Source organism: Tachysurus vachellii, chromosome 14 (genome assembly GCF_030014155.1).
Source record: "Tachysurus vachellii isolate PV-2020 chromosome 14, HZAU_Pvac_v1, whole genome shotgun sequence".
Lineage (NCBI taxonomy): Eukaryota > Metazoa > Chordata > Actinopteri > Siluriformes > Bagridae > Tachysurus > Tachysurus vachellii.
The window spans coordinates 5,065,320-5,088,378 of NC_083473.1; the positions used below are offsets into that span (position 1 = coordinate 5,065,320).

The 23,059-nt window shown below is 40.6% G+C and overlaps 3 protein-coding genes across 6 annotated transcripts in view; 1 reads left to right on the plus strand and 2 right to left on the minus strand.

Moving 5' to 3' along the window:
• Positions 1-1,062: 1,062 nt before the first annotated feature.
• On the minus strand, positions 1,063-6,614 carry tatdn1 (TatD DNase domain containing 1). The gene is made up of 12 exons (XM_060886568.1): positions 6,529-6,614; positions 6,226-6,291; positions 6,106-6,155; positions 5,746-5,809; positions 3,952-4,095; positions 3,458-3,500; positions 3,291-3,376; positions 3,144-3,184; positions 2,830-2,906; positions 2,429-2,499; positions 1,900-2,026; positions 1,063-1,401 (listed from the first exon to the last, which is right to left on the minus strand). Exons 1-12 carry the CDS (start codon positions 6,584-6,586, stop codon positions 1,299-1,301), a joined length of 930 nt encoding a protein of 309 aa, XP_060742551.1. The 5' UTR covers positions 6,587-6,614; the 3' UTR covers positions 1,063-1,298.
• A 401-nt stretch (positions 6,615-7,015) lies between these two features.
• On the plus strand, positions 7,016-12,851 carry ndufb9 (NADH:ubiquinone oxidoreductase subunit B9). Its single transcript, XM_060886184.1, has 4 exons — positions 7,016-7,151; positions 7,881-8,073; positions 11,701-11,814; positions 12,252-12,851. The coding sequence occupies exons 1-4, from the start codon at positions 7,066-7,068 to the stop codon at positions 12,381-12,383; spliced, it is 525 nt and encodes a 174-aa protein (XP_060742167.1). The 5' UTR covers positions 7,016-7,065; the 3' UTR covers positions 12,384-12,851.
• A 74-nt stretch (positions 12,852-12,925) lies between these two features.
• LOC132856575 (protein MTSS 1-like) overlaps positions 12,926-23,059 on the minus strand; it is a 29,645-nt gene continuing 19,511 nt past the window's right edge. For 2 of the 4 annotated variants that reach the window (XM_060886181.1, XM_060886180.1), the window contains 9 exons: positions 22,366-22,523; positions 22,038-22,145; positions 21,648-21,742; positions 20,202-20,412; positions 18,280-18,375; positions 17,876-18,079; positions 17,585-17,734; positions 16,764-16,905; positions 12,926-16,254 (listed from right to left, as the gene is read on the minus strand). In XM_060886181.1, coding sequence (XP_060742164.1) covers positions 15,755-16,254; positions 16,764-16,905; positions 17,585-17,734; positions 17,876-18,079; positions 18,280-18,375; positions 20,202-20,412; positions 21,648-21,742; positions 22,038-22,145; positions 22,366-22,523 — 1,664 coding nt within the window. In that variant the 3' untranslated portion in view covers positions 12,926-15,754. The remainder of the gene's footprint in view (positions 16,255-16,763; positions 16,906-17,584; positions 17,735-17,875; positions 18,080-18,279; positions 18,376-20,201; positions 20,413-21,647; positions 21,743-22,037; positions 22,146-22,365; positions 22,524-23,059) is intronic. The other 2 variants (XM_060886182.1, XM_060886183.1) reach the window with 2 other exon arrangements.

Sequence of the window (23,059 nt, forward strand, 5' to 3'; positions counted from 1 at the left end):
TTTGAGCTCTCTAGGCCTTACGGTTTGGGCTGCACGACCGTTTCTAGGGCGTAATAATAATAATAATAATAAAAATCCTAACAAAAACAATAGGTTTCCAGCGCTTCGTGCTTGAACCCTAATAATAATAAATAATAGATTTGTAAAGATCGTTGTGACAAACTTTGGCTTGCCAGAGCAAGTATTCCCAAAGGCCAGTATGTTAGGGTGCCAATATTTTTTTGGGTGGCAATACTTTTGGAGGCGCGTGGTTACGAGCATGTGACGTCACCCGTGTTCCCCTCATTGTGATGAGTGTTTTGATATGTCACATGTCAATGTTGTGGAAAGTTTTTTGATTTTGCCTATTTTGTGGGCGGGGCTACAGGAACCCCCAAAAGGCCAATCAGTACACCAATTTAAACCTTTGTACAGAGTATCACCCTAAAGGTGCTGGTCGAGTTTGGTGTTGATCGCTCGAAATCTTACCGAGTTATAAACCTCTAAAATTTATAATGGGTGTCTAAGGCAAAAAAGGCCACTTTGAGACCCGGTACAGTTAGTACCGGTACTCGGATCGCTTAGAAAAGACCAGGGTGAGGAGTTACTCCTGATAAAGAAAAAAACAAGCCAGAATGTTGGCTTCTACAAACCAACATAATAATCTAATTAATCAGAAAACCTTGATTTATTTACCTATCTATTATTCTGTTAATCTATTAACCAACCAGCTGCAGTGTGTCTTTAACAGTGCAACATTAGTTAGTTTCTGTTCACAGACCTTTTAGGATCCATAGAGAACTCGATCAGACAGACGAACTAGAACCGGTCTTATAGAATTGCTACTGTTGTTCAGGATCCTTGAAGTATTGTTGCTGACCAGTGTTCTAGTTAATAAGGGTGGTCAGGGTTTAAGAATTATAATAATCACCCAGTTTCAGAAGTAAGTAGGTATTGATTAGGTTTCGAGAATGATTATTACCAACCACTGTTCTAGAATTACTATAAGCAAGTAGTTCTACGATCATGTGTAATGTATCCTAACCTAAACTCTTCACTACTTAACACACATCAATTAAGAGGTTTCATACAGAGGCTGTATTTATTAAAATACATTTCAGCATTGCACCAGCCGTGCGTAAGGGATCTTTGCCGGTCCCGGGATTTTTGCTGCCAGTGAACTTGTGCAGTAAGGAAAAGAACCCTGGGCATCATGGGATTAGAAGATCCATAGAGTAAACAACCTTAATTCTCACAGCAATTCTCACTGTTTTATCATTCAGAAGTCTGAAGGCACACAGTTAGTCAGGTGGTTGCTTTCAGCTTCCAGTGAAGAACACTTTCAGAGTGTTGTTGTAGATAGTGTTGGCCATTTCTACCGGATCCTCGTTCCTCACTGCTGCCATTACCTCCAGCACCTGTCTGAAAACGAGAGCAGGAAAACTCTTAAACAAGCAGAACCCACACTCTGACAACATGGATGTGTATCTCTACTGATACATCTGAAGAGCTGATGGGTTTTAACTCCACTGGAGTAACTGGGACAAAATGTAGAAATGGATGCATGAAAATTCCTCACCTTAACGACCCCAACGGCTCTTCTTACATCAGTGTTCTGACTAAACCTGACATCCGCTTCAGTATATACAGTACAAATCTACTCCATCCATACACCTGTCAGTACACACTGATTCTGATTCTCACCTAGTGTTTTAGCACCTAAACTGATGATTGCTTTCTCCAGAAGTGTTCTACCTTTTTCTTTTTTAAAGCCGTGCTGAAAAGGTTCGTGTGGAGAATAGGACGGACCTATTCTTAATTCCAGATTTAAACCTAAACCTAAATCTGAACTTCTAAATGTTTGTCATCTGTCAGGACAATGTGTTGTTTTGTTGTCATGGTGATGTCTGAATGACCTACATGATGTGACAGGGTTCATTCCTGTCCTTCAAACAGTGTCCTGCCTCCCACTTCTTCTTGGTGGGGAATGTTGTTTTAATGAACTTGGATCCTGCATGAGTGTTTTTGATGCCACACCATGGAGCATCTGGAAGAGAGCGAGAGTGAGAGAGAGAGAGAGAGAGAGAGAGAGAGATGTTGAAAGAATCACATTATGCTTAGCAAGAAAAGCTCTGATGCTTTGAACACCATTCTAGCTCTACCTCTAAGTCTAAGTACCTCTAAGTACTAAGACATGATAGAGAACCAAGTTCTATAAGGAATCACTGCAAAACCCAGTTCTACCCAGGTTCTTTTAAGATGAGAGTCAAATTCTTTGCTACAGATTGGCCTTTCTTTAAATAAATGAAATTTATTCAACCAAAGAAAAAGTTGAAAGTTTGAATCTGAGAGTTTACATCCTGAATTATTATCTCACACACACACGCACACGCACGCATGCACGCACACATGCACACACACGCACACACACACAGAGATATAGTCAAACCTGTCTCGATCATCAGTCTCTCTGTGGGAATGGATTTCATGGCCTCGAGATTCGCCTCCGTCTTCAAAGAGCTGGAACCAGACGGTAAGAACGTGAGAGATTACCTGGCTTTATCTCCACACTTCCACTCAGACTTTACACAGCTCTAGTGCTTTGAAATACAACACACTTTACATCGAAGTGCCTTTTCTTTGATGTGAATTTACAGGACAAGGTGTTTGGTGCGTCTCACTCTCAGGGTAAAGTGGAAAAAGTGTTGGAAAAAAAAAAAAGGCCAAAACTTTTACTCATGCAAAAAAAAAAAAACAGTATCCTAATCAGAGAAAGCCTATCAGCCAATAATTCTAGAATGATTACAGCAGACCAAGGTTCTAATTATGACATAAAACTCATCCTCTCACCAGCCGTTAATGCCGATATAAAGGTCCAGGTCTATTAGAGCAGCAGCGTCCTCTTTGGTCCCGTCGAAGGAGTGAACCTGCGGTTCAGACCAGAAGATATTTTCAATATAATAGAGGAATTATGACGGCTTCATAATACCACTTCAAAATACCGATACTGAAAAATTGTTCATTTTTTTTGTGTGGAAATTGTGATTTTTTTTTTACATTTTTTTGTCTCTTCTCCCTGAGACACTGAACAAATCCACAAAATCAGCTGAGGTGTGAGATCGTTCTAGATAGAGCTTTTATAATAATGTAGCTATTACACTCACCAATCCGCCGACACATCTGTCACGGTTTCTTTTCATAATGTCTAAAGACAACAGAGAAAACCTGGTCACAAGTCGGACATCGTCCGTTCGGAAAATCTGACACGAGTAAAAGTTTTGTGTCACTTTATTCCAGAATTAAAAACCTACCCAGGAATTCCTGGTGAGAGTTTCTGCAGTGCAGGAACATGGGAAGTTTGGTTTCTTCTGCTAAATCAAACTGCTTCTCAAAGTACCTGCGTTTAAATGTGAAGAAACGTCACTCGGCATGAAAAAAAGAAAGTATTACTGAGAAGAAAGGAAGTGATATCACTTACTTCAGCTGGGTCTCTTTTGGACAGAATTCCAACCGATCAAAATCTGATAAAATGCAATGTTTATTATTTAATATTTTTTTAATATATCGGTTAGTATACATGTATGAGGCGCATTAAAGTATCAGACAACTGAAAACCCGACACAAACCTATTCTAATTCTTCTTTAGTGTTTGTCTTGTTAGTGAACAAATCATAGATCAGATTTGTTTCCTGAACTGAAAGGATTTTTCTGATACCACAACCAGTATCTTTAAATAATATTTTTTGTACATTTTGTATTTATAGCAACGGAATATTTCTTACATAATATAATATTATTATATACATAATAATTGTGTAGAATGAAAGAATGAAATGTGATGAATTGTTGAATGATTGCAAAAACAAGCACAATCTACACACAATCCACACAGCGTTTACACTACATTTATATCATTCACGTAACTTATATTCGGTATAATTCCACAAGAGTACACGTGTGTGTATGTGTTACCCAATCCACACTCCCCAACAGCTACCACCTTCTCTTTGTTGTTAACGGCCAGCTCTCTGAGTGCTGAGAAATATTGCTCTGCCCCCTGTTGCTCAAACTCAGCACAGCGAGTCGGGTGGCAACCTACAGTATTGAAGAACTCCTCTACAGAGAGATAGAGATAGATAGATAGATAGATAGATAGATAGATAGATAGATAGATAGATAGATAGAGAGAGAAAGAGAGAGAGAGAGAGATTTCACAAAGTTGGTTCGTCCCCTATTTGCTTTAATGACAGTGTAAACTCGATGTAGCGTCTTCACAAATTTGTTGAAAACCTTATGATCATCTGGAGGTCATCACTGAATGAGCTTTTGTACAAAGCAGTTGACACAAAGTGTGTGTGAGAGCAAAAAGCAGGAACATCGTAATAATATTAACAACATCGGTTTTATTGCTCATACCTTTCTCAAACTCGAGGTCACAGAGATGGTTGGAACAAATTCTGAGCAAAATAAATCCAAATAAACCAAACTACATAAAACCCAAATGGCAAATAAATGAATCATTATTCAGTGATAAAGTGTACAAACATCATAACAGACGATGGTAAAGATAACTGGACAAACAACCGTAAAAACTTCAGAACGAGAATCTCTTTATTTTGCCAGGTTTATATTTTCAATACCAAGTTGAATTTTCAAGTTTCAATACTCTTTATTTTGATTAATTTGTCTTGATGTGTGCACAAACGTACAGTACGACCTGGAACATGCTGATACTGATTGCATCGTCCAGTAAGACGATTTCCATTCATACAGTGGATATGACACACCAGTACACTGATAAAACGGCTTAAAGGGAGGTTCATTCTTTACCCAATCCGGAGTCTCCTTTAATTAGAGTAGATTTTATTTATAATCTCAGCGTAGCACAGAGCAGAACAATCAATAATTTGTCCAGGGGTGGAAACAGGAGATCCCAGAGTAAACCCTTAAAGCATGTGAAGAACATTCAAACTCTGCACACATTGCAGAGATAAGAATCAATCCCCCAACCCCGGAGGTGTGATGCCACCATCCTAAACACTAAGCTATACTGAAGACCCTCATATTAGATAAAATATTTGTATATTAGGATGGTTATATTCCTAATACACTGATGAGGCCTAACATTATGACCACCTTCCTAATACCGTGTTGGTCCCCTTTTTGCATTGCTCTGTGGTCCAGTTCTGGTGCTCACTGTTGGTGCTTTTGGCACCGGACAGGGGTAGGCATGGCACCCTGACTCGTCTGTGGCTATGCAGCCCCAAATGCAACAAACTGTGATGCACTGTGTATTCTGACACCTTTTCATCAGAACCAGCATAAACTTCTTCAGCAGTTTGAGATATGGTAACTCGTCTGTTGGATCAGACCACACGGACCAGCCTTTGCTCCCCATGTGCATCAATGTGCCTTGGCCACCCATGACCCTGTCGCCGGTTTTGGACCACTTTTGACAGATACTGACCAGTGCATACCGTGAACACCCCAGAAGAGCTGCAGTTTTAGAGATGCTCTCACAATTTGTCTCTTGTTAAACTTGCTCAAATCCTTACACTTGCCGATTTTTCCTTCTTTTAACACATCAACCTTGAGGACCACAAGTTCATTGCTGCCTAATATACCACACCCACTAACAGGTGCCTTGATAATGAGATAATCAGCGTTATTCACTTTACCTGTCAGTGCTCATAAAGTTATGCCTGATCGGTGTACGTGTAAATGTTATGGCGATTATTCTGATTCACAGTGTGTGTTGTTCCTCACCTCGGCTTTGTGCTAGTTTCAGAGCTTCTCTGCTGTCATCCAGATTTCCACCAGTGATCATAAACTGAAACAAACATGACATGACCTCAATGTAGAATATTCAGGAACATTTACACCATGGCGGTGTTCAATCTTTTATACAGAAGCCCTAACAACACATTTCGGGCTGTAGTTTAAAACACAGGTTTCTATTAATCCTCTTGTATTATTTCTATACTAGTGGAAATCGATGGTCACTCTCCATCAAGCACAATGATGTTGATTAATTTGCTATAACAGCTCACCAGAGAGTGAGAGTGATTTATCCCTTACATATGGCACACAGAGGGTCAGTAATAATAAAGATGTTAAGATTCATACCTTCTGAACCCCAACACTCAGAGCTCTTTGGACAATTTGCGTAAAATCATCTAAACAGAAAGAAATAAGAGTGTCATCTGAATTCACAAACACTAGACTACATTAAACAATGTTTATTACCTTGGTGTTTTTGGGTTCCTCTGTAGATTCCCCTAAACATGGGGTCTGTAAGGTTAATTCCTACATCTGCAGACAGAGTTTGTACCAAAAGATACAAAAATATTTTGTACAATATGGAACAAATACTGAAACTTAAAACAACAACAATAATAACAAACACATGACACGTGCAGCACATTTTCATGTGGTGAATGAATGAGAATGAACGCAGCTTTTCACTCTTTAGTTTATCCTCTAATAAAGCTAGAAATGTAAACGCTTACTGCATAAAAAACCTATAAATAAACTATATCATAAGCATACCTATAAATTTAAAGTTGGCCATTGTAGATTTGCCAGTGAAACAATACCAAACACGCATCTACTGTATTACCTGAAATATGTGTGCACGTTTTATTATACATATTAAAAATGTTCAACATGAGAATATAACGCAAATATGTTTTTTTAATGTGTATATACTTAGATTTTTCTAAAAGCCACAATTCTGGCGTGTTCATATTCATTTTTGTTTTATTTAATCGAACGATTAAAAAATCTAGTGCGCATTTATTACTGTTATTACGCCTTTTCGATCTCAAGCGTAATTGTTAAATCTGAAATATTTTAAAATTTTAAAAATAAAGTGTGCTACAAAGGCTTGAACAACAGGATTTATTTATTTATTTTTGCCCTACATAGTTCATTAATAAAGAAAGAATAGAGATATTTGACTAAGTATCTTGTCACGACCTGGTCCCCACTGCGCATGCGTTGTGCATGGGGGGGGGGGATTTCTGCACATGCGTACTGCAGACCAGACTGTGACAGGAGGAGGAGGAGGAGGAGAGGAGATGCAAAATGGCGGCGTTCCTGACCCATCAGCAGAAAGTCTTACGGCTTTATAAAAAATCTCTGCGGCATCTCGAGTCGTGGTGCGTTTTCAGGTATTGTGCGGAGAACGTTCATTAATTTGATGTGCTGTTGTAATGGAAGAGTTTAATAGTGTATTAGTTTGAAATGTGGTCGCTGCTTTAACCGCTGGGACGTTCAGGTCATTCAGCTAGTGAGCGTTAGCAGGTGGCTAAAGCTAACGCAAAACAACGACAATAATAGTAATAATATTATTATTAAAATTCGCTTAAAACAAAGGCTAATGTTTACATTCGAACGTATGCACGAATGTAGTTTGTTAGACGACGAGTAAAATTTGTGGCATCTGAAAGCGTTTCAATGTCAAGTTTGCGATATTGACAAAATAATCACATCGACGATACTGAGTGCACGATATAAAGTTGAAGGATAGGATTATTATTATTATTGTTGTTTATTATTGTTATTGTTTATTATTATTATTATTATTATTATTATTATTATTATTATTATGAGGTGGAAGTTAACATATGTTTATTCCAAATACGAGAATATTTTCAGAAGGTCAAGAGTAAATAGTCAAAAAGCTTTTATTATCATTTCAGCCCTATATATAGCTGTTTCAGTACACTGTGAAATGAGACAGGTAATATATGATTATGCCAAACAGCTGTAGGTTACACTGATAGGACACTTGGGGTAATGTTGCTGTTGGAGGAAAAATAACTGACGACAGAGCGATGTGATGAAGTTTCTCGTACCACATTGTAAGCTGAAAGTTTGGCGTTTCTTGATTGTTTCAGAGATAAGTACCGTTTCTATGCTTGCGTACTGAGGGCTCGTTTTGACGAGAATAAGAATGAGAAGGACATGATGAAGGCCTCCATGCTGCTGAAAACTGCAGAAGAGGAGTTCTGGGCAAATCAGCATCCTCAGCCCTACCTGTTCCCAGACTCCCCTGGTGGAACCTCCTACGAACGATATGAGTGCTACAAGGTAGAGTGAACAACAGCTCACAGGGTTCCCGCGGGGTCTTAAAAAGTCTTAAAAGCATTGAATTTATTAATTTGGAAATAATACCTTAAACAGTCTTTAAAAAGTCTTGAATTTTGATGTTTGGGTCTTAAAAATTGTGCTGTATGTAACTTCTCCATATTGTAATTTCCCTCAAAAGTTTCATTTGTCAACCACGATTATTTTGATTAAATGACGTAGTATAAAAGAGTGGCGGAACCAATAATTAAGAACGCAACGCAGCCCTGGGTCACCGTACAAAATACTGCGAACACGCGATGCCTTCAGTAAAGGAAGATCACGCGGTACGACACCACAGCCATAGACTACAACACAACATAACAAGCAAAGGAGAAGCGCGAGAAATCAATGAAAATCTCAGCATTCCACAGGAAAGATTGATTGACGTAGTGTTAATTTTGTCAGACGAGACGAGGCGAAATATGTTCGTCAACAACCTTTTTTTCATGACTAAGACGAGACGATGACAAGACTGCACCCCTGTCCAAAAACGCTGACTAAGACTAAATTAACATGCATTATTGTTGACGAAAAAAGACGAGACGAAAATGTTTTGTATAAAATAAAAACTAAGATAAAATCTCTCTTCATTTTAGTCTACAATTGTCTCTGCTTTTTCATCAGCTGTTACGCCTTTAAAATATTCAGAACGAGTTCGCGGCTTCGCGCTGTTGCTCAAGTTACAGGTCCGCGAAGCGGATCCCGCTTATTATATTGCTACCTACCAAATAAATCGATAATTTGGCACAAAATGATGACTTAAAAAGGAGTTTATTGATTTAAAAACGATTGTATTGCTTCCTCTAAAGAAAATAGTGCGCTCCGTCTCTACGGTTAGAATCCTGTGTGTCCATGGCAACGCTCTGTTTTTCATGGCAACGGTGTGTTATAGTTCGCAGCGGTCTGTTATCAAGAAATAAAATAGTGTGTGCTTAGAAAGAATTCGTCCACACGCCGCTCAAATATATAAATAAATAAATGAAATCTCCTGAGCGCAAGTCCACCCTAGGTCAAGGCAGGCTTTTTGTGTTAAATTATATTTCCTGTCGCTGCGCAGGCTCTTTTATTGTACATGACAGCTTATGTCCCGATGACCGGTCTTTGCATTACGATTAAAAGCAGTATCAATAAAGTAAAAAATGTGATGTGCAGTCAAGTTCGAGTGTATGCACTGTTGAAACGAGTGTTCTCAACTTCTCACTGATACCTTTGTGATTCGCGGAGTTTTGACCAGTTTTATAGCCTTGATATTGTTTCTTATTCAAAAGAGGTGACAAAAAACTCAGCACCCCAACCTGAAACCTCTTCCCAAGCCTCTGTCACAATCACATCATAATCAACATGAATAATTAGGCTTAAAAACAAATGTATATGTAAGGGAATCAAGTTTAAAAATTAACATGTAATATTGCTCCAAATATCATCAATAATGGTGTGTGCAATACCATGTATAACTTGCATTAAGTTGGTAATTTATATGTATAATGTGTGTGTGTATGTATATGTATGTGTGTATATATATATATATATATATATATATATATATATATATATATATATATATATATATATATATATATATATATATATATATATATATATATACACACACACCTACAGTTTTGATCTTGGGCTTTTCATTAAGTTATTTATTTCCACTATAACACTTCTGTTCCTGATATTATTGCATTTAATGAGGCCTCGTTGTATTTATTCTTACAATCGATTCCAGATGTGGTCAAGCTACAATTTTTTGACTAGAAAATTAAAAGACTTTTAGTCAACCAAAATTCGACTAAGATACCTTGAGTTTTCTTTTGACTAAAACTAGACTAAAATGACGAGACTTTTAGTCGACTAAAACTTGACCAACAAAAAAGATATGTGAATGACTAAATATGACTAAAACTAACAAGGACATTTGGCACAAGACTAACACTAAATTAAAAATAGGTGACGAAATTAACACTAGACTGACGCACGCAGTTATATTTTTAAAGTTTGTTTTTACGTTAGCTAGCTACCAATTTCATTCTGAGGTTATGGGGAAATGTAAATTTAATGAAGCGTGGCTGGATAAAAACTCTTTTCGTCATTGGTTAAAACCAGTGGACAACAACGTTTTTGAGGCCTTTTGCACCATATGCAAAAAAAGGATTCAGCTAAGTACAATGGGAATGAAGGCATTAGAGTCTCATGCCAAGTCGTCCAAGCACATTAACGTTCTCAATGGACAAAAACAAACTCCTTCCATCGCCTGCGTGTTTCAACCAACTAATGTTAGCCAGCTATCTGCTAATGTGCCTTAAGTGGCAACAGGAGCTAATGTTAGCCAGCTTGCTGCTAGCGCTGCAGACCCTCCAGCTATGGCCGCAACTAGAGTGGATCTGCGCACAGCTTTTGGGTCCACACCAACACTGACCTGATCTCCAGGTCCAACCTCTTGCGGAGAGGCCATAAGGAGAAGTTGACGGAACTGGCTGTCCTTGATAAAGACATTGCTGTCCTGAGTGAAGAGCTAAGGAGTTGACTGTTTCTTAATTTAATTTATTGTTGAGTTCTGATTTTCGATGTTTATTGTTCAGGGGTCTCTCAGTTCCCCATATTCCCAGCATGGAATAAGTAGCTAGCTCATGTTAAAAAACAATTTAACATTGTTCAGCAAACTTTCTTGTGGCCTACTGAAATGTTTTTATTTTTTACACTGCTTGGCTTATCTTTTACCCATTCCACATTTGAAAAATAAATGAACACAAGTTCAAGGATTTTGTTTTTCTTTGCTGGTAGGGATGTGAAATAGGTATTAATTTTTTATATAAATGGTCTTAAAAAGACTTGAATTTAACTTGAAGAAACCTGTAGGAACCCTGAGCTCAGCTTTTAATATGCTCTCTGGGAGGGACCGGCATTCTGTCAGTCACAGTGGCACTAACCAATCATGTGGATCTGTGTAACTCTGCACTGTGATACAGCAGAGAAAATATCTGCTTTACAATCAGTCATTGAATTTCATTTTACAGACCGAAGTCTGTATGAACCCCGTCTTCATGCTGCAGTGTCAATCCAGGCATCTAGTTGAGTGACACTGGATTATGGGTTTAGACTGACATTAGCATTTTATACATTCTAGGGGCCAAGCACAAATTTATTAAACAGGGTTAAAGAGTTAGCTTGGTGCCAACACGCACACCAGCAGACACACAAGTCAGCACAGCAGTCACACTCGAGTCTGAACAGCTCGTCGTTCATCTCTGAATCGACTTGATTGCAGACCAAAATGTGATGGGTTTTTGAGATTCGGAGCAGAAAGTAAAAATTAATGAGACCTGGATGTGACATGCTGTCTGAAGCTTGTCTTTTATTCTTTAGTGGATGAGTTTCTGTGAATGAGTTTGTTTAACTTCTGTCACCGTGTTTCAAAAACAATGAATGAAAGGCTTTTATGAGTACGTTTTGGTTTAGCTCCACACGTACTTCAGTAAATGTGAAAACGTTCTTAGGGGCTTCTTTCTGTGTTAGGGCGTCTAAAGGAACACCTAAAAGTTCTCATATTTGTAGTTGATTTGTGTGGGGTTTTTTTTCCCTCAGGTTCCCGAGTGGGTTCTGGATCACTGGCACCCCTCGGAGAAGGCTCAGTACCCTGATTACTTCTCCAAGAGAGAGCAGTGGAAGAAGCTGCGAGATCAGAGCTGGGAGACAGAGGTATATCATTTTTTTATATATATATATATATATATATATATATATATATATATATATATATATATATATATACATACATACATACATATGCATACATATGCATACATATTGATTGATTGTGTTAAATCTTGTTTCATACGCTGATAGTCTACACTTTCCATAGTCTAAATGAGTTAAAGGAAAAAAATTTCAAACATTCGCTTTTCAAAACTAAAAAAAACCCCTAGGAACAGTGTTAACAGTTAACACATGGTCCACTGTAGCTCTTTTTTCAAGGAAGCCGAACATGAAAATTATTCTATTTTCATTCAAAAATCTGATTATTTCACTCTTCTTGTTTTTAATACCATTAAAACCATTCACTATAGTCTCTACATCATTAGGAGTGGACACTGCTGGTGTGTGAGCTGTAATGTGTGTGTGTGTTTGAACTACAGGTGAAGCAGCTGCAGGAGGAGACTTCCGCAGATGGCCCCAGGACCGAGGCTCTTCCTCCGGCCCGTAAGGAAGGTGATCTCCCCCCACTGTGGTGGCAGTTTGTGACCCGGCCCAGAGAGAGGCCCATGTAAGACGCCCTGCGTTACAAATCACACACACGCACTCTCCTCAGCCCACCTGAGTGCACTTCATGAGTTACAGCAGAACCATCACACATGTTTGTGTTTCAGCTTCACAGGAATGACTAACCCCAAACATGATAATGTACAATCTTAATTGGTAGCTGTTGACAAAGTTTGAGTCTGTGTGTGTGTGGGATGTAAGTGTAGACTGTACAGACATGTAGAGCACCCATTGTGCTTAGAATTCAAATAAATAAATCTGTCAATCAAATGGTTTTGGTTTTACTTAAAAAATGAATCTGTATCAGTTTCATGGATTTAAGACTCCATATTACTGGCCTTGGCTTTGGATGGTGATGTCCAGTAGTGATGTCCATTTACAACGTTCACACAGCAATCATGTTATTCATCTAATGGATTATTTTGATCAATGATCTGTTTCATTTCATTGAGTAAAAAATGATTTTGATTGACCTTGATTCAGTTTTTTCTTCTCCTCGTTGGAATTCATGGAAATAACACGTTTAAATAAACACACGGAGCCAGATGAATGTGGGACACGTTAGCGTTAATATTTTATTAGCTAAAACAGTAGTTGGAAACATGAACCAAACTCCAGAACTGATGCACTCTGTATCAGAAAAAGCAGTCTTTGTCCAAACCGCTACTAAACTCGTTGTTACATTCAGAAACGTGAGCCACGTGTGTCATGGAGCAGCTACCTTACTGTTCAGGAACGAGATATCTGCAGATAGTAATTTTATAAACACACACAATGTTCAGCATCATATGCATAAGGCATCAGCTAAGTAGAACATTCTAGACCCTTTCAGCCTGAGCATCACCCAGACCTGAAGTAATAGAGCAGAGAGAACACTGAGCTTTTATTACACACGTGGCAGCGAGAAGACGACGAACTCTGATCCGGAGATTAAAGATTTCTACTTTACATTCAGAGAAACATTTCAGCCAGAAATGAAACGTACACAAGTTTCAAATGTAACTGATCAGACGAGACATGTTCCGTGTCTGACGTTTAGGCTAACGTGGCTAAAAATCAAAGGCCTCCAATTTAGCGTCACGCAAGCTAATTGGCTTGCTCAGGTAAGGGGTGTGGCCTACACTCTGCATCCTCACCTGATCTGTATCACATGAATATGATACAGATTTTTAATAACACTGCTTACGAATGAATGAAAATTTAATACGATTTTAGGCCGCTAAACCGGTGGCTATAAGATTTTATTACTTGTTAGCTTCGTTAGCTTTTTTGTGCCGGATTTTTGTTTACAGCCAAAAATCTTCTCTTTTACTTGCACTTGGATTTGCAATGCATTTAAAGATACAATACACATGAAGAACGTAAACGTCAATACACTGAGAGCGGACCACGGCAATAACGATTTGTTTAAAGAAAAAAAATAAAAACCTGTTGTGTAAAACCTCTCTCTGTCCTACTTGATCTTGAAGTAGCATGTGTGTGTGAGTAAAAATGTGAGTGAGTGTCTGTGTGTGAGTAAAAATGGTGTGTGTGAATGTATGTGTGAGTGACAGAGAGTGTGTGTAAGTGAGAGTGTGTGTGAGAGTGTGAGTGAGAAAGAGAGAGAGAGATGTATAGCAGCTTTACCTCGGTCTGTCACTGAGACATTTCCAGCTCAATCCGGTTATTAAGATGGATCTTTCTGACAGCTCCTCAAACTGTTTATTAAAGGATGTTATGAGTTGTTCAGGTTTTGGTGTTTGGTAGCAAACAGATCTATTGTTCTATCCAGTGCTAAAGATCAAACCCCAAATGGTTATTAAAGACAAGTGCACTGACTCACATACAGGTGAAGTGTGTCTAATGTTATACTAACACTGATCTTCACCGTACGCTCAATAGTATGTGCACCCTGACTGTCGCCCCTCACCTACATGTGGCTCTTCTCCTAACCTTTACCTTATAAACTTTGAAGTCTGAAGCATACAACTGTACAGGATGTCTTTTGTACGCCGTAGCTTTACAGTTTTCCTTCACTGGAACCAACATGACCAAAGCAGCTCCATGAAGTCCTGGTGTGGAGGTGAAGGTTAGAGTGGAATATCTGGAGTGTCCTGCACAGAGCCTTGACTCCTGACACCTTTGGAATGAACTGGGAGTGGAGCCTCGTCAACATCCCGACATCAGAGTCTGATCTCAGTAATGATCTTGTAGCTGAATAAACACTAATCCCAACAGCTACGCTCGGATATCTGGAGGAAAGCCTTCACGGAGTGAAGAGTGGAGGAGAGTGTTAGGGTTTCTATGGTAACAGGGATGTTTGTGGATGGATTAAAAAACGTGTACAATCGCCCATACCTTTACTGTGAGACGTTTGTAAACCTTTATACAAGGAGTCTCCAGTGGTGAAAGAGAGAGAAGCTGCAACAGTCGGAGGTAAAGTGATTTTTTTTTTTTAAGGATAGAGGAGTTTGTGGTTTCTCTGTGACGCGAGTTGCGTTTTATTGTGTAGAAAAGAGGGGGGGGGGGAAGGCTGGTATTTATATGAAAGTGATGAATGGCATTAAAAAGTAAATTAGTAATAAAAAAAAATAATCGGCTTGTGGTGTAAGAGGAATAAAAGACTTTAAGGTGTGCTGTTAGTGGAGAATATAACGGCATGTCACTGCACGTCCTTTGTAACGTAACTGAGACAGATTTGAGTGTGTGTGAAAGCTTTCCTGGTTTCTCACAGCAAGGATTTCGGGAATGACGTCGTTCAGGCGTTTAAAGGAATTTGATTCATTCAGTAAAAGTGGCTGCATGCACAAGAACATCAGGGTGGATCTCAGCCAGAACGACATGCTGACACCAAACACCCAAACACTGGAAAATCTACACACCAGAGTTGATATCATGTGTCCCCTAACAGCTGGAAATTGTACCGGGTCCTTCTTTGTGAGAACGTTTATAATAAACATAGAGATTTTTCTTCAGGAAGTGCTGCAGTTTCGATCGTCAATATAATGTACAAAATGCACACGAGTAAACGTCCAGCGTGGCTCTGATTGCGGTTCTGCGATTCCTGATTGGAGTAAGATAAAAGGAGATACGATATGAGGCACAAAGTTCTGGCACCTAGAGGAGGATGGGCTGCAATCGCTTCAGATCAGATCTGATTCTGTATCTGTATGTACAAAGCCACTAAATATCGCTGTTGTGTAATAGATTATAACATTAACACCTCGTCATTTATGTTTGTGTATATATTCAATCACTGTGAAACATACTGTATGTACTACTTTACCCATCCTAAACGTGACAACATTAGCACGGTTGCTAAACATCCCCACCATGTCAACTACGTCTGAGTTCTGATTGGTCGAGCAGGAGAAGGCGGAGAAGAAGGAGGCGGTGCTCTTTATTCGAGAACCGGAGCGGATCTGTCGTTGGTCGTGGCTTTTTTGAGGCTCACCCCTCGCCGAATAGAGGACAGCATGCTGCCTTCCTGCTCGTCTGGCCCCACTTCTTCCTGCTCTGCCAGAGTATCTGATTGGCTGACGGAGTTGGGTGTTAGCTGTGTGGGTGATGGCGAGGGATCGCTGGGGATTTCTTGGTCCTCGCTGCAGAACGGTGTGGGCACGGTGGGTGTCTTAACAGGAATGACAGGGGTCTTGATGGGGATCGGACCATGAACACTCGGCCCGCGCCACAGGCTCGGCTTCGAGGTGGGCGCACGCCGGATGGTGGCCACGCCTGGTGTGATGCTAAAAGGCCCACAGGGAGAAGAGCGCTTAGCGGGTAAAGTCCTGCGATATGAATGGCTGACATCCGTGCTCTGAATCAGTGGGGTGGGCCCATCGCAATCCTGCGACTCCCCGTCTTGGTCTCCGCCCCCTGGCAAGCACTCATAATCAAATACTGTAGAAAGGAAGGAGGAAATAAAGACAGAAAGAACAAGGTGTTTTGTTTACATATAGCATAGATAGACTATTGTCTGGAATCTAAACAAAACTCTTTTTCTTTGACATATTTTTATTCACCACTAGATGGCGGAATCACGACACAGACGTGTTAACTGGTGAAGTTTCTCGACGGCAAACTAGTGCAAACTATTCTCTAATCTGAGCTTGAGGAGTGAAACTGTTCTCTCTCTCTGTCTCTCTCTCTCTCTCTCTCACTCTCACTTACTCTCTATGTCTCTCTCTCTCTCGCTCTCTCTCTCGGCAGGGTTACATTTTAGGCTCATACACTCTCTGACTACATCTGACAATGAATAAATGAGCACAAAATCTTTTACAGGGGCAGAGCTTATCTAAGGGAATGAAGAAATAAAGCGAAATCTGTACCAAGAGTGTAATAAAAAAGATATTACAGTGTTAAAATAGAAACCATTGCACACTGTGACACACACACACACACACACTCACTGTAGGTGTCCTCGCTGCAGCAGGGGGTGTTGGTCTGTGTGCTGTAGCCGCTGGAACCCTGAACAGACTCCCGGCTGCTGCGTGGTAAATCTAACGATAGACCACGAGACAGACACACAGCCAGCTCCTCATGAGCTTCGTCCTGTAACACACACACAAACACACACAAAAAGGTTGATATATTTAGGATTATGGGTTTAAACGACAGGAGAGTAGAAAGAGATCAAATGGCAGCAGACAGTAAGGTGATGTATTATTACATAAGATGTATTATTACACTATAATACTGGCTGCATTTATAATAACCGCTGAATTAAAGCTACTGTAAAACAACAGCGCTGCACTGATACTGATGCAGACTCCATTTTGCATTAAATACAGATTTAACAAGTAAGAGTCAATAATTTTCTGTGAAATCTATAGAACGATAACAACATGGAAACCATTCAGAAATAAGGCATCGAACTGAAATGTAAACTATTGCTGTGCATGATTTTATGACCTAACACAGATGGTCAAATCCTGGGCTACTTGCTTGTGAATTCTGAGCTCAGAAACACGCAGTGATGTGTAGAAAGTTCTTGTGTAACACCACTGCTGGTACGGAGCACGGAGAATAAAGTGCCATCGAAATGTTGAGCCAGAATGAAGATGCCTGAAATCTTTCATTGTTTTAAAATGATTTTTATACTAACGCTTAAGAGCAAATGCGACGGGGGGTTAAATCATAAACTGGACTGGATGTCGCAGCAACAGAGTGGTAAAGTATGATGTGGTTAAAACAAGTTCACTGTACTGTTGTGTTGTGTTGTGTTGCTCACTCTGGGTTTAGTGTGAGTGCTGGAGTTGGGGCTGACTTTGTGAGCTTCGTCTCTGGAGCTGCTGCACTCGCTGTTCTCTCTCACTCTCTCCCTCACCCTCCGAAGGGTGTTCACCATGGGCTGGTCGTATGGACCCGGCCGGGCCCAGTCCTAAAGACGCAGAGACACAGACAGAACTATCGAGCCTTCTTTCTTTATCTGTGTTAATCAATCAAGCCAAACGATGGATATGCGGTGACTGTGTGAAGGAACGGATGGACACAGAAGAGGTGAGAGACGGACGGAACTGACCTTCCAGCTGGGGACTCTGTGTAAGGGGGGAAATGTACCGGGTCCCACAGGAAAACACGGCTCCAAATCCACCCCTGGGGTGGGGCCAGGCGGAGACCACGCCCACACAGGGCTGGGGGGGTGTGATACGAAAGGTGGAGATGATGGGATGATGAAGAAGGAAGGGTCCACTGAATTAAATGGTGACGTGCTGCCGTTTAGCAACTGAATGTGTAAAGTAAATAAAAACAGACAGGATGAATGAGAAATCATATGAAAACGCCCAACACAAAATTTCAGTGATGATGAAATGAAATGGAGGCGAATAGAAACAATACGGCAGCCTGCTGAGGCTCAGATCTTACTTAAGAGTATTTCTTTCCTTTTGGTGAAAGAGTGTGTGTGTGCGTGTGTGTGTGTGTCACCTTGTCTTCTGTGTTGGTGTTGGAGTCAGGTAATGTGGTAGTGCGGCTGTCTGTGATTGGCTGAGCTGACTCATCGCAGCAGGACGAGTCAGAGCACTGAGCACACACGCAAAGCCATGCAGAGCGTGTGTACATAAGCAGGCACAGGGAACACAACAAAACACACACACACACACACAAAGGAAAACACATTAGCGCTTTGCAAAAGAAATGAGCAGCATGCACTGATAGGCGGGATGTAAGAGCCAAAGCCATGGAAACTAAAGCTTCACATCAGTCCAAAGCAGAGCGAGAGAGAGAGGCTGAGAGAGGCAGAAAGAGGCAGTGAGGGAGAGGCTGAGAGAGGCTCAGAGAGGCAGAGAGAGAGCCAGAGAGAGAGAGAGAGAGAGAGAGAGAGGCAGAGAGAGGCAGAGAGAGAGAGAGGGGCTGAGAGAGGTAGAAAGAGGCAGAGTGAGAGAGAGGCTGAGAGAGGCAGAGAGAGAGAGAGAGGCTGTAAAAGGCAGAGAGAGAGAGCGGCTGAGAGAGAGAGGCAGAAAGAGGCAGTGAGGGAGAGGCTGAGAGAGGCTCAGAGAGGCAGAGAGAGAGAGAGAGGCAAAGAGAGAGAGAGCGGCTAAGAGAGAGGTAGAAAGAGGCAGAGTGGGAGAGAGGCTGAGAGAGGCAGAGAGAGAGAGAGGCTGAGAGAGGCAGAGAGAGAGAGCGGCTGAGAGAGAGAGGCAGAAAGAGGCAGAGAGAGAGAGAGAGAGAGAGAGAGATAGAGAGAGAAAGAGTGATAGAAAATTATAGAACGGCAAGAAGACACATTCACTAGTTCTTTCAGTGTGTGGTCGTATGTGTGCCCAAGTGTGTGTGTTTTGACGAGTGGGAATGACTCATCAGTTAGAGCTGGTTCACTGAAGCAGTGCTGAGGCTTAATTTGAAAACCTGGCACACTTTTCCATGTCAAAAGCCCTTTCTCATATGCTGACGTGCATCGTTTCATCGCCATGACAACCCCAGTTAAGTTTAATGACTGCCATTTAAACAAGACATAAAACATGGCTATTGAAAAAGATGAGCAAAACTAATATAGGAACTGTGAGTCAAATGTCAGAGGAGGAAACTGGATGAACTAATACTATAAATGATCTAGCTGTGTTCTGAAGGAAACGTCTTTAGTCTAAAGCACTTAAATCACTGTTGATTTAACCGACTGTGTTAGCGTCAGAGTCAGTACACTCGGCTCAAACTGGAGTGGATGTAGCACAGCGTAAATAACCGAGTTTCTCTTACATTGTAATGTAATTACATTACTGCGATTAAAGAATTATATTTAGAGATTTACGCTATATGGCAAAAAACATGTGGACGCTGGACACACAGTTGTTTGCTACCAACTTTGTGTCTGTCTGTTCATCTACCTGTCCATCTTCAACTTAACTTGATGTATATATCCTGAATTAGATAGATAGATAGATAGATAGATAGATAGACAGACAGACAAACAGACAGACAGACAGATACGTTGATGATCAATCCCCCACGTCTGATTATGTCATTTCTCAAATGTGAGCCGTTTTTTGTCTATGAAAAAGATGTAAGTGTCTCCAGCTGCATGGCTTCCTAATTTAATAGCGAACGCTCCCTAGCAACAAGAGCCGGTTCCCATGGCAGCGTGAGCAGGAAGGGTTTTGTAATAATGCATATTCATTACCGCACGCAGTGACAGGCTCTCGGCACCTGATGCAATATGCATGAGGGAGAGCTGCAATAATACACATATTCAGAAAAATGGGAGTGATCTTCACAGCCACTTCCTGAAGTGCTCAGTCTCGTCTTGGGTGAGATGGAAAAAAAAGAGGTCTGTGAGGTGTGTGAAGGCTAATCTGGGTGTTGCACTGTCACTGAGCGAGAGTGTATATGAATCCCAGCTCATGAACACTTACCTGTACGCTCCCGTCTGGAGGCATGGGGGAGGGACTTTTGGACTGACAGGTGTCCTGAGAGGTGAAGCCCGAGTCGTGAGAGGAGACGCTGGGAAGGCGGACGGAGCCTTGCTGTGGGAGGGCGGAGCCTCGGTAACGGAAATGTGATGTGGGAGAGTGAGAATGAGAGCTGCTCGAACGAGAGTCACTGCTGTTCACACTGTTCAGACTACTGCTTAGAGAGAGAGAGAGAGAGAGAGAGAGAGAGAGAGAGAGAGAGAAAGATTATTTTATTAAAAATATGTCAATTTTAAACATTAAGGAGGAAAAAACAAAGGTAGAAATGACATGCATGGTGTGTGAGTTCCGTCTCTGGACCGTTCCTCATCCTCATCCTCATCCTTGCATTCTGACTACAAATACCTACACATTATATTTTCAAACAAATACAGTTTCTGGAAATAGATGCTGTAATCTAAACACCGTGACCCTGATCAGGAAGATACTAAGGATGAAGAAACAGAAGCTCTAAATGTCCACTTCATGCTTTTACATGTAAGCAAAAACTTTGTGACTTTTCTTGCATTCTGTGTTATCCCAGTCCTTTAATCTTAAAACACTCCTTTAATCTTGTCTTTGAATGTGTTTTAAGTGTTTATCCTAACCCTAACCCTAACCCTAACCCTAACCATTCGGCATAATTAGGCATAAAACCTAAAGTAGACCTAAATTGTCTTGAGCTCACTATTGGGAATCTCTTAAAACAAATATTGGTATAAAACTATGAATCTGTTTCATTTATCCTTTTAGAGCTGGGAAGACTTTTTTCATTGATAGTTTTGCGTGTCTGATGAGGCATAAGAGGTCACAACAGCCATCAGGACAGTAATGCTGTCATCTTTTCAGTTTAGTCCTGGTGTGCATACTGTGGACAAATATGTGAAGGGTTGCCAGATTGGTGTAACACCTTCATTATAATAGATTAGATTCTACATGAAGAAAGAATTTCACTGTGTTGTAATGTTTTTGTGACAAAAGAAAGACTTCTAATCATTAGAAGTCTTTCTTTTGTCACAAAAACATTACAACACAGTGAAATTCTTTCTTCATGTATCCCAGCTTTTGGAGGTTGTGGTCAGAGCGCAGGGTCAGGCATGATACACCACCGCTGGAGCAGTGAGGGTTAAGGGCCGTGCTCAAGGGCCCAAAAGATGTCAGATTGGTAGTGCTGAGACTCGAACCCACGACTGAATAGACACCTTCTAATCTAGGGTTTAAAATTCCTCCAATTCGCCAACAAAACTCATCTATATAAATATAATACGAATGATAAAAAAAAATCAGCCCATGCTTATTGTGCAAGAAATCAGAAATAACTCAAATTCTGCAGCACTGAGTAATCCAACACATCCTGGAGTAAAGGTGACCTAGCCATGCTTCAGATGTGGGCGCTCTGTTAAAACACACCTACACATGCTGGACTTCCTGGAGGTGGTGCTGGGAGAAGAGGGTGGAGTCTGATATGACCAGCTACACTCGGAGCCTTTCAGATCAGCGATCACCTGCACAAGAATGCACAAAAACTCACTGAATTCACTCACAATCAATACACCAAATAGGAAACATGGAATTTTAATAATAATTATCTACTGTCTCGGAAGAAAATAAAAATCCAATGTGCGTGTTTGGTCTCACTTTGTAGATCTAGTTCACTTTGTAGCATGAATTTCTTGTCATTGAGTGAAGCTTAATTCAGCTTTAAAGAGGAGGTGTATACGTGTGTGTGTGTGTGTGTGTGTGTGTGTGTGTGTGTGTGTGTGTGTGTGTGTGTGTGATGTGGTGAGGGTGTTTACACACCTGTTCGCTGGAGGGAGGCAGCTTATGAGGGTCCATAGTCAAAGACCTCAGATCATCAGAGATCGACTGCAGGTGTGTGATCTCACCCAACATACAAACTTCCTCTTCCTAAATCCAGTGGGAGAGAGAGGGAGAGAGAGAGAGAGGGGGCAGAGAGAGAGAGAGAAAGAGATAGAGAGAAAGAGAGAGAGAGAGACACACACATAATAGTGAGTAACAGTAAACAGTGCATACTTTAGGAAGCAGTGGGAATATTAATGAGTTAGAAAAGCAGGACATTAAAGGAGAGGAGAGACAGTGATCATGGGTAGAGGACGAGCTGACTCACTATGGCGGGTCGGAGCATGGAGACGAACATGCAGAATCGTGCTCTTTCTTCAATCAGAGCTTTCCTCACTGCCTGTCTTTCCGTCTCCTGCAGCGACACGTACTTATCACTCACCCCTTGCAGAGCGTTGTCCACCTGAGGCTGGAGATCCCCACGCCCTGCGCACGCACACACACACGCATACACACACACATACCAACAACATATTAACAACATATTGTCACCATTATCATCTGTCAACAAAATCAGGAATTTACAGCTGTGATTTTTTTTAAAATAACGATTACCCATTTTTTTTAAAGGATATAAAAATTCAAGATTTGATCATATATTCTGATGTCATTTAGTCAGATTCAGTAGCTATATCAATTAAGTAGATTTTAAAATTCCTCCAATTCACCGGCTAAACTCATCTACTGTATATGAATATGATATGAATGATTAAAAAAAAATCAGCCCATGCTTCATGTGCAAAAAATCAAAGATTTTTAAAAATCTTTGGCAATCTGCTGAAGTGCAAGAGCAAAAATAAACAAACAAACAAAAAATATGGGTTTATATGGATTATTTCTTTAGACCAGCATATCCTGGCATGTTTCTATCTTGTGTTGTTGTTATGCTGGTCTATAATACAGCATACCGGATTGTCATCGTGTGTGTGTGTGTGTGTGTGTGCGTGTGTGTAATATTAAAA

Coding starts and splice junctions, on each gene's coding strand:
- tatdn1 (XM_060886568.1), bottom strand. CDS start 6,586: ATGCGTGTTTGGTATTGTTTCACTGGCAAATCTACAATGGCCAACTTT. Junction 5,810..6,105: donor TGAGTGTTGGGGTTCAGAAG/GTATGAATCTTA, acceptor TGTTTGTTTCAG/TTTATGATCACTGGTGGAAA. Junction 2,907..3,143: donor ACAGATGTGTCGGCGGATTG/GTGAGTGTAATA, acceptor TCTGAACCGCAG/GTTCACTCCTTCGACGGGAC.
- ndufb9 (XM_060886184.1), top strand. CDS start 7,066: ATGGCGGCGTTCCTGACCCATCAGCAGAAAGTCTTACGGCTTTATAAA. Junction 7,152..7,880: donor GAGTCGTGGTGCGTTTTCAG/GTATTGTGCGGA, acceptor TGATTGTTTCAG/AGATAAGTACCGTTTCTATG. Junction 11,815..12,251: donor ATCAGAGCTGGGAGACAGAG/GTATATCATTTT, acceptor TTTGAACTACAG/GTGAAGCAGCTGCAGGAGGA.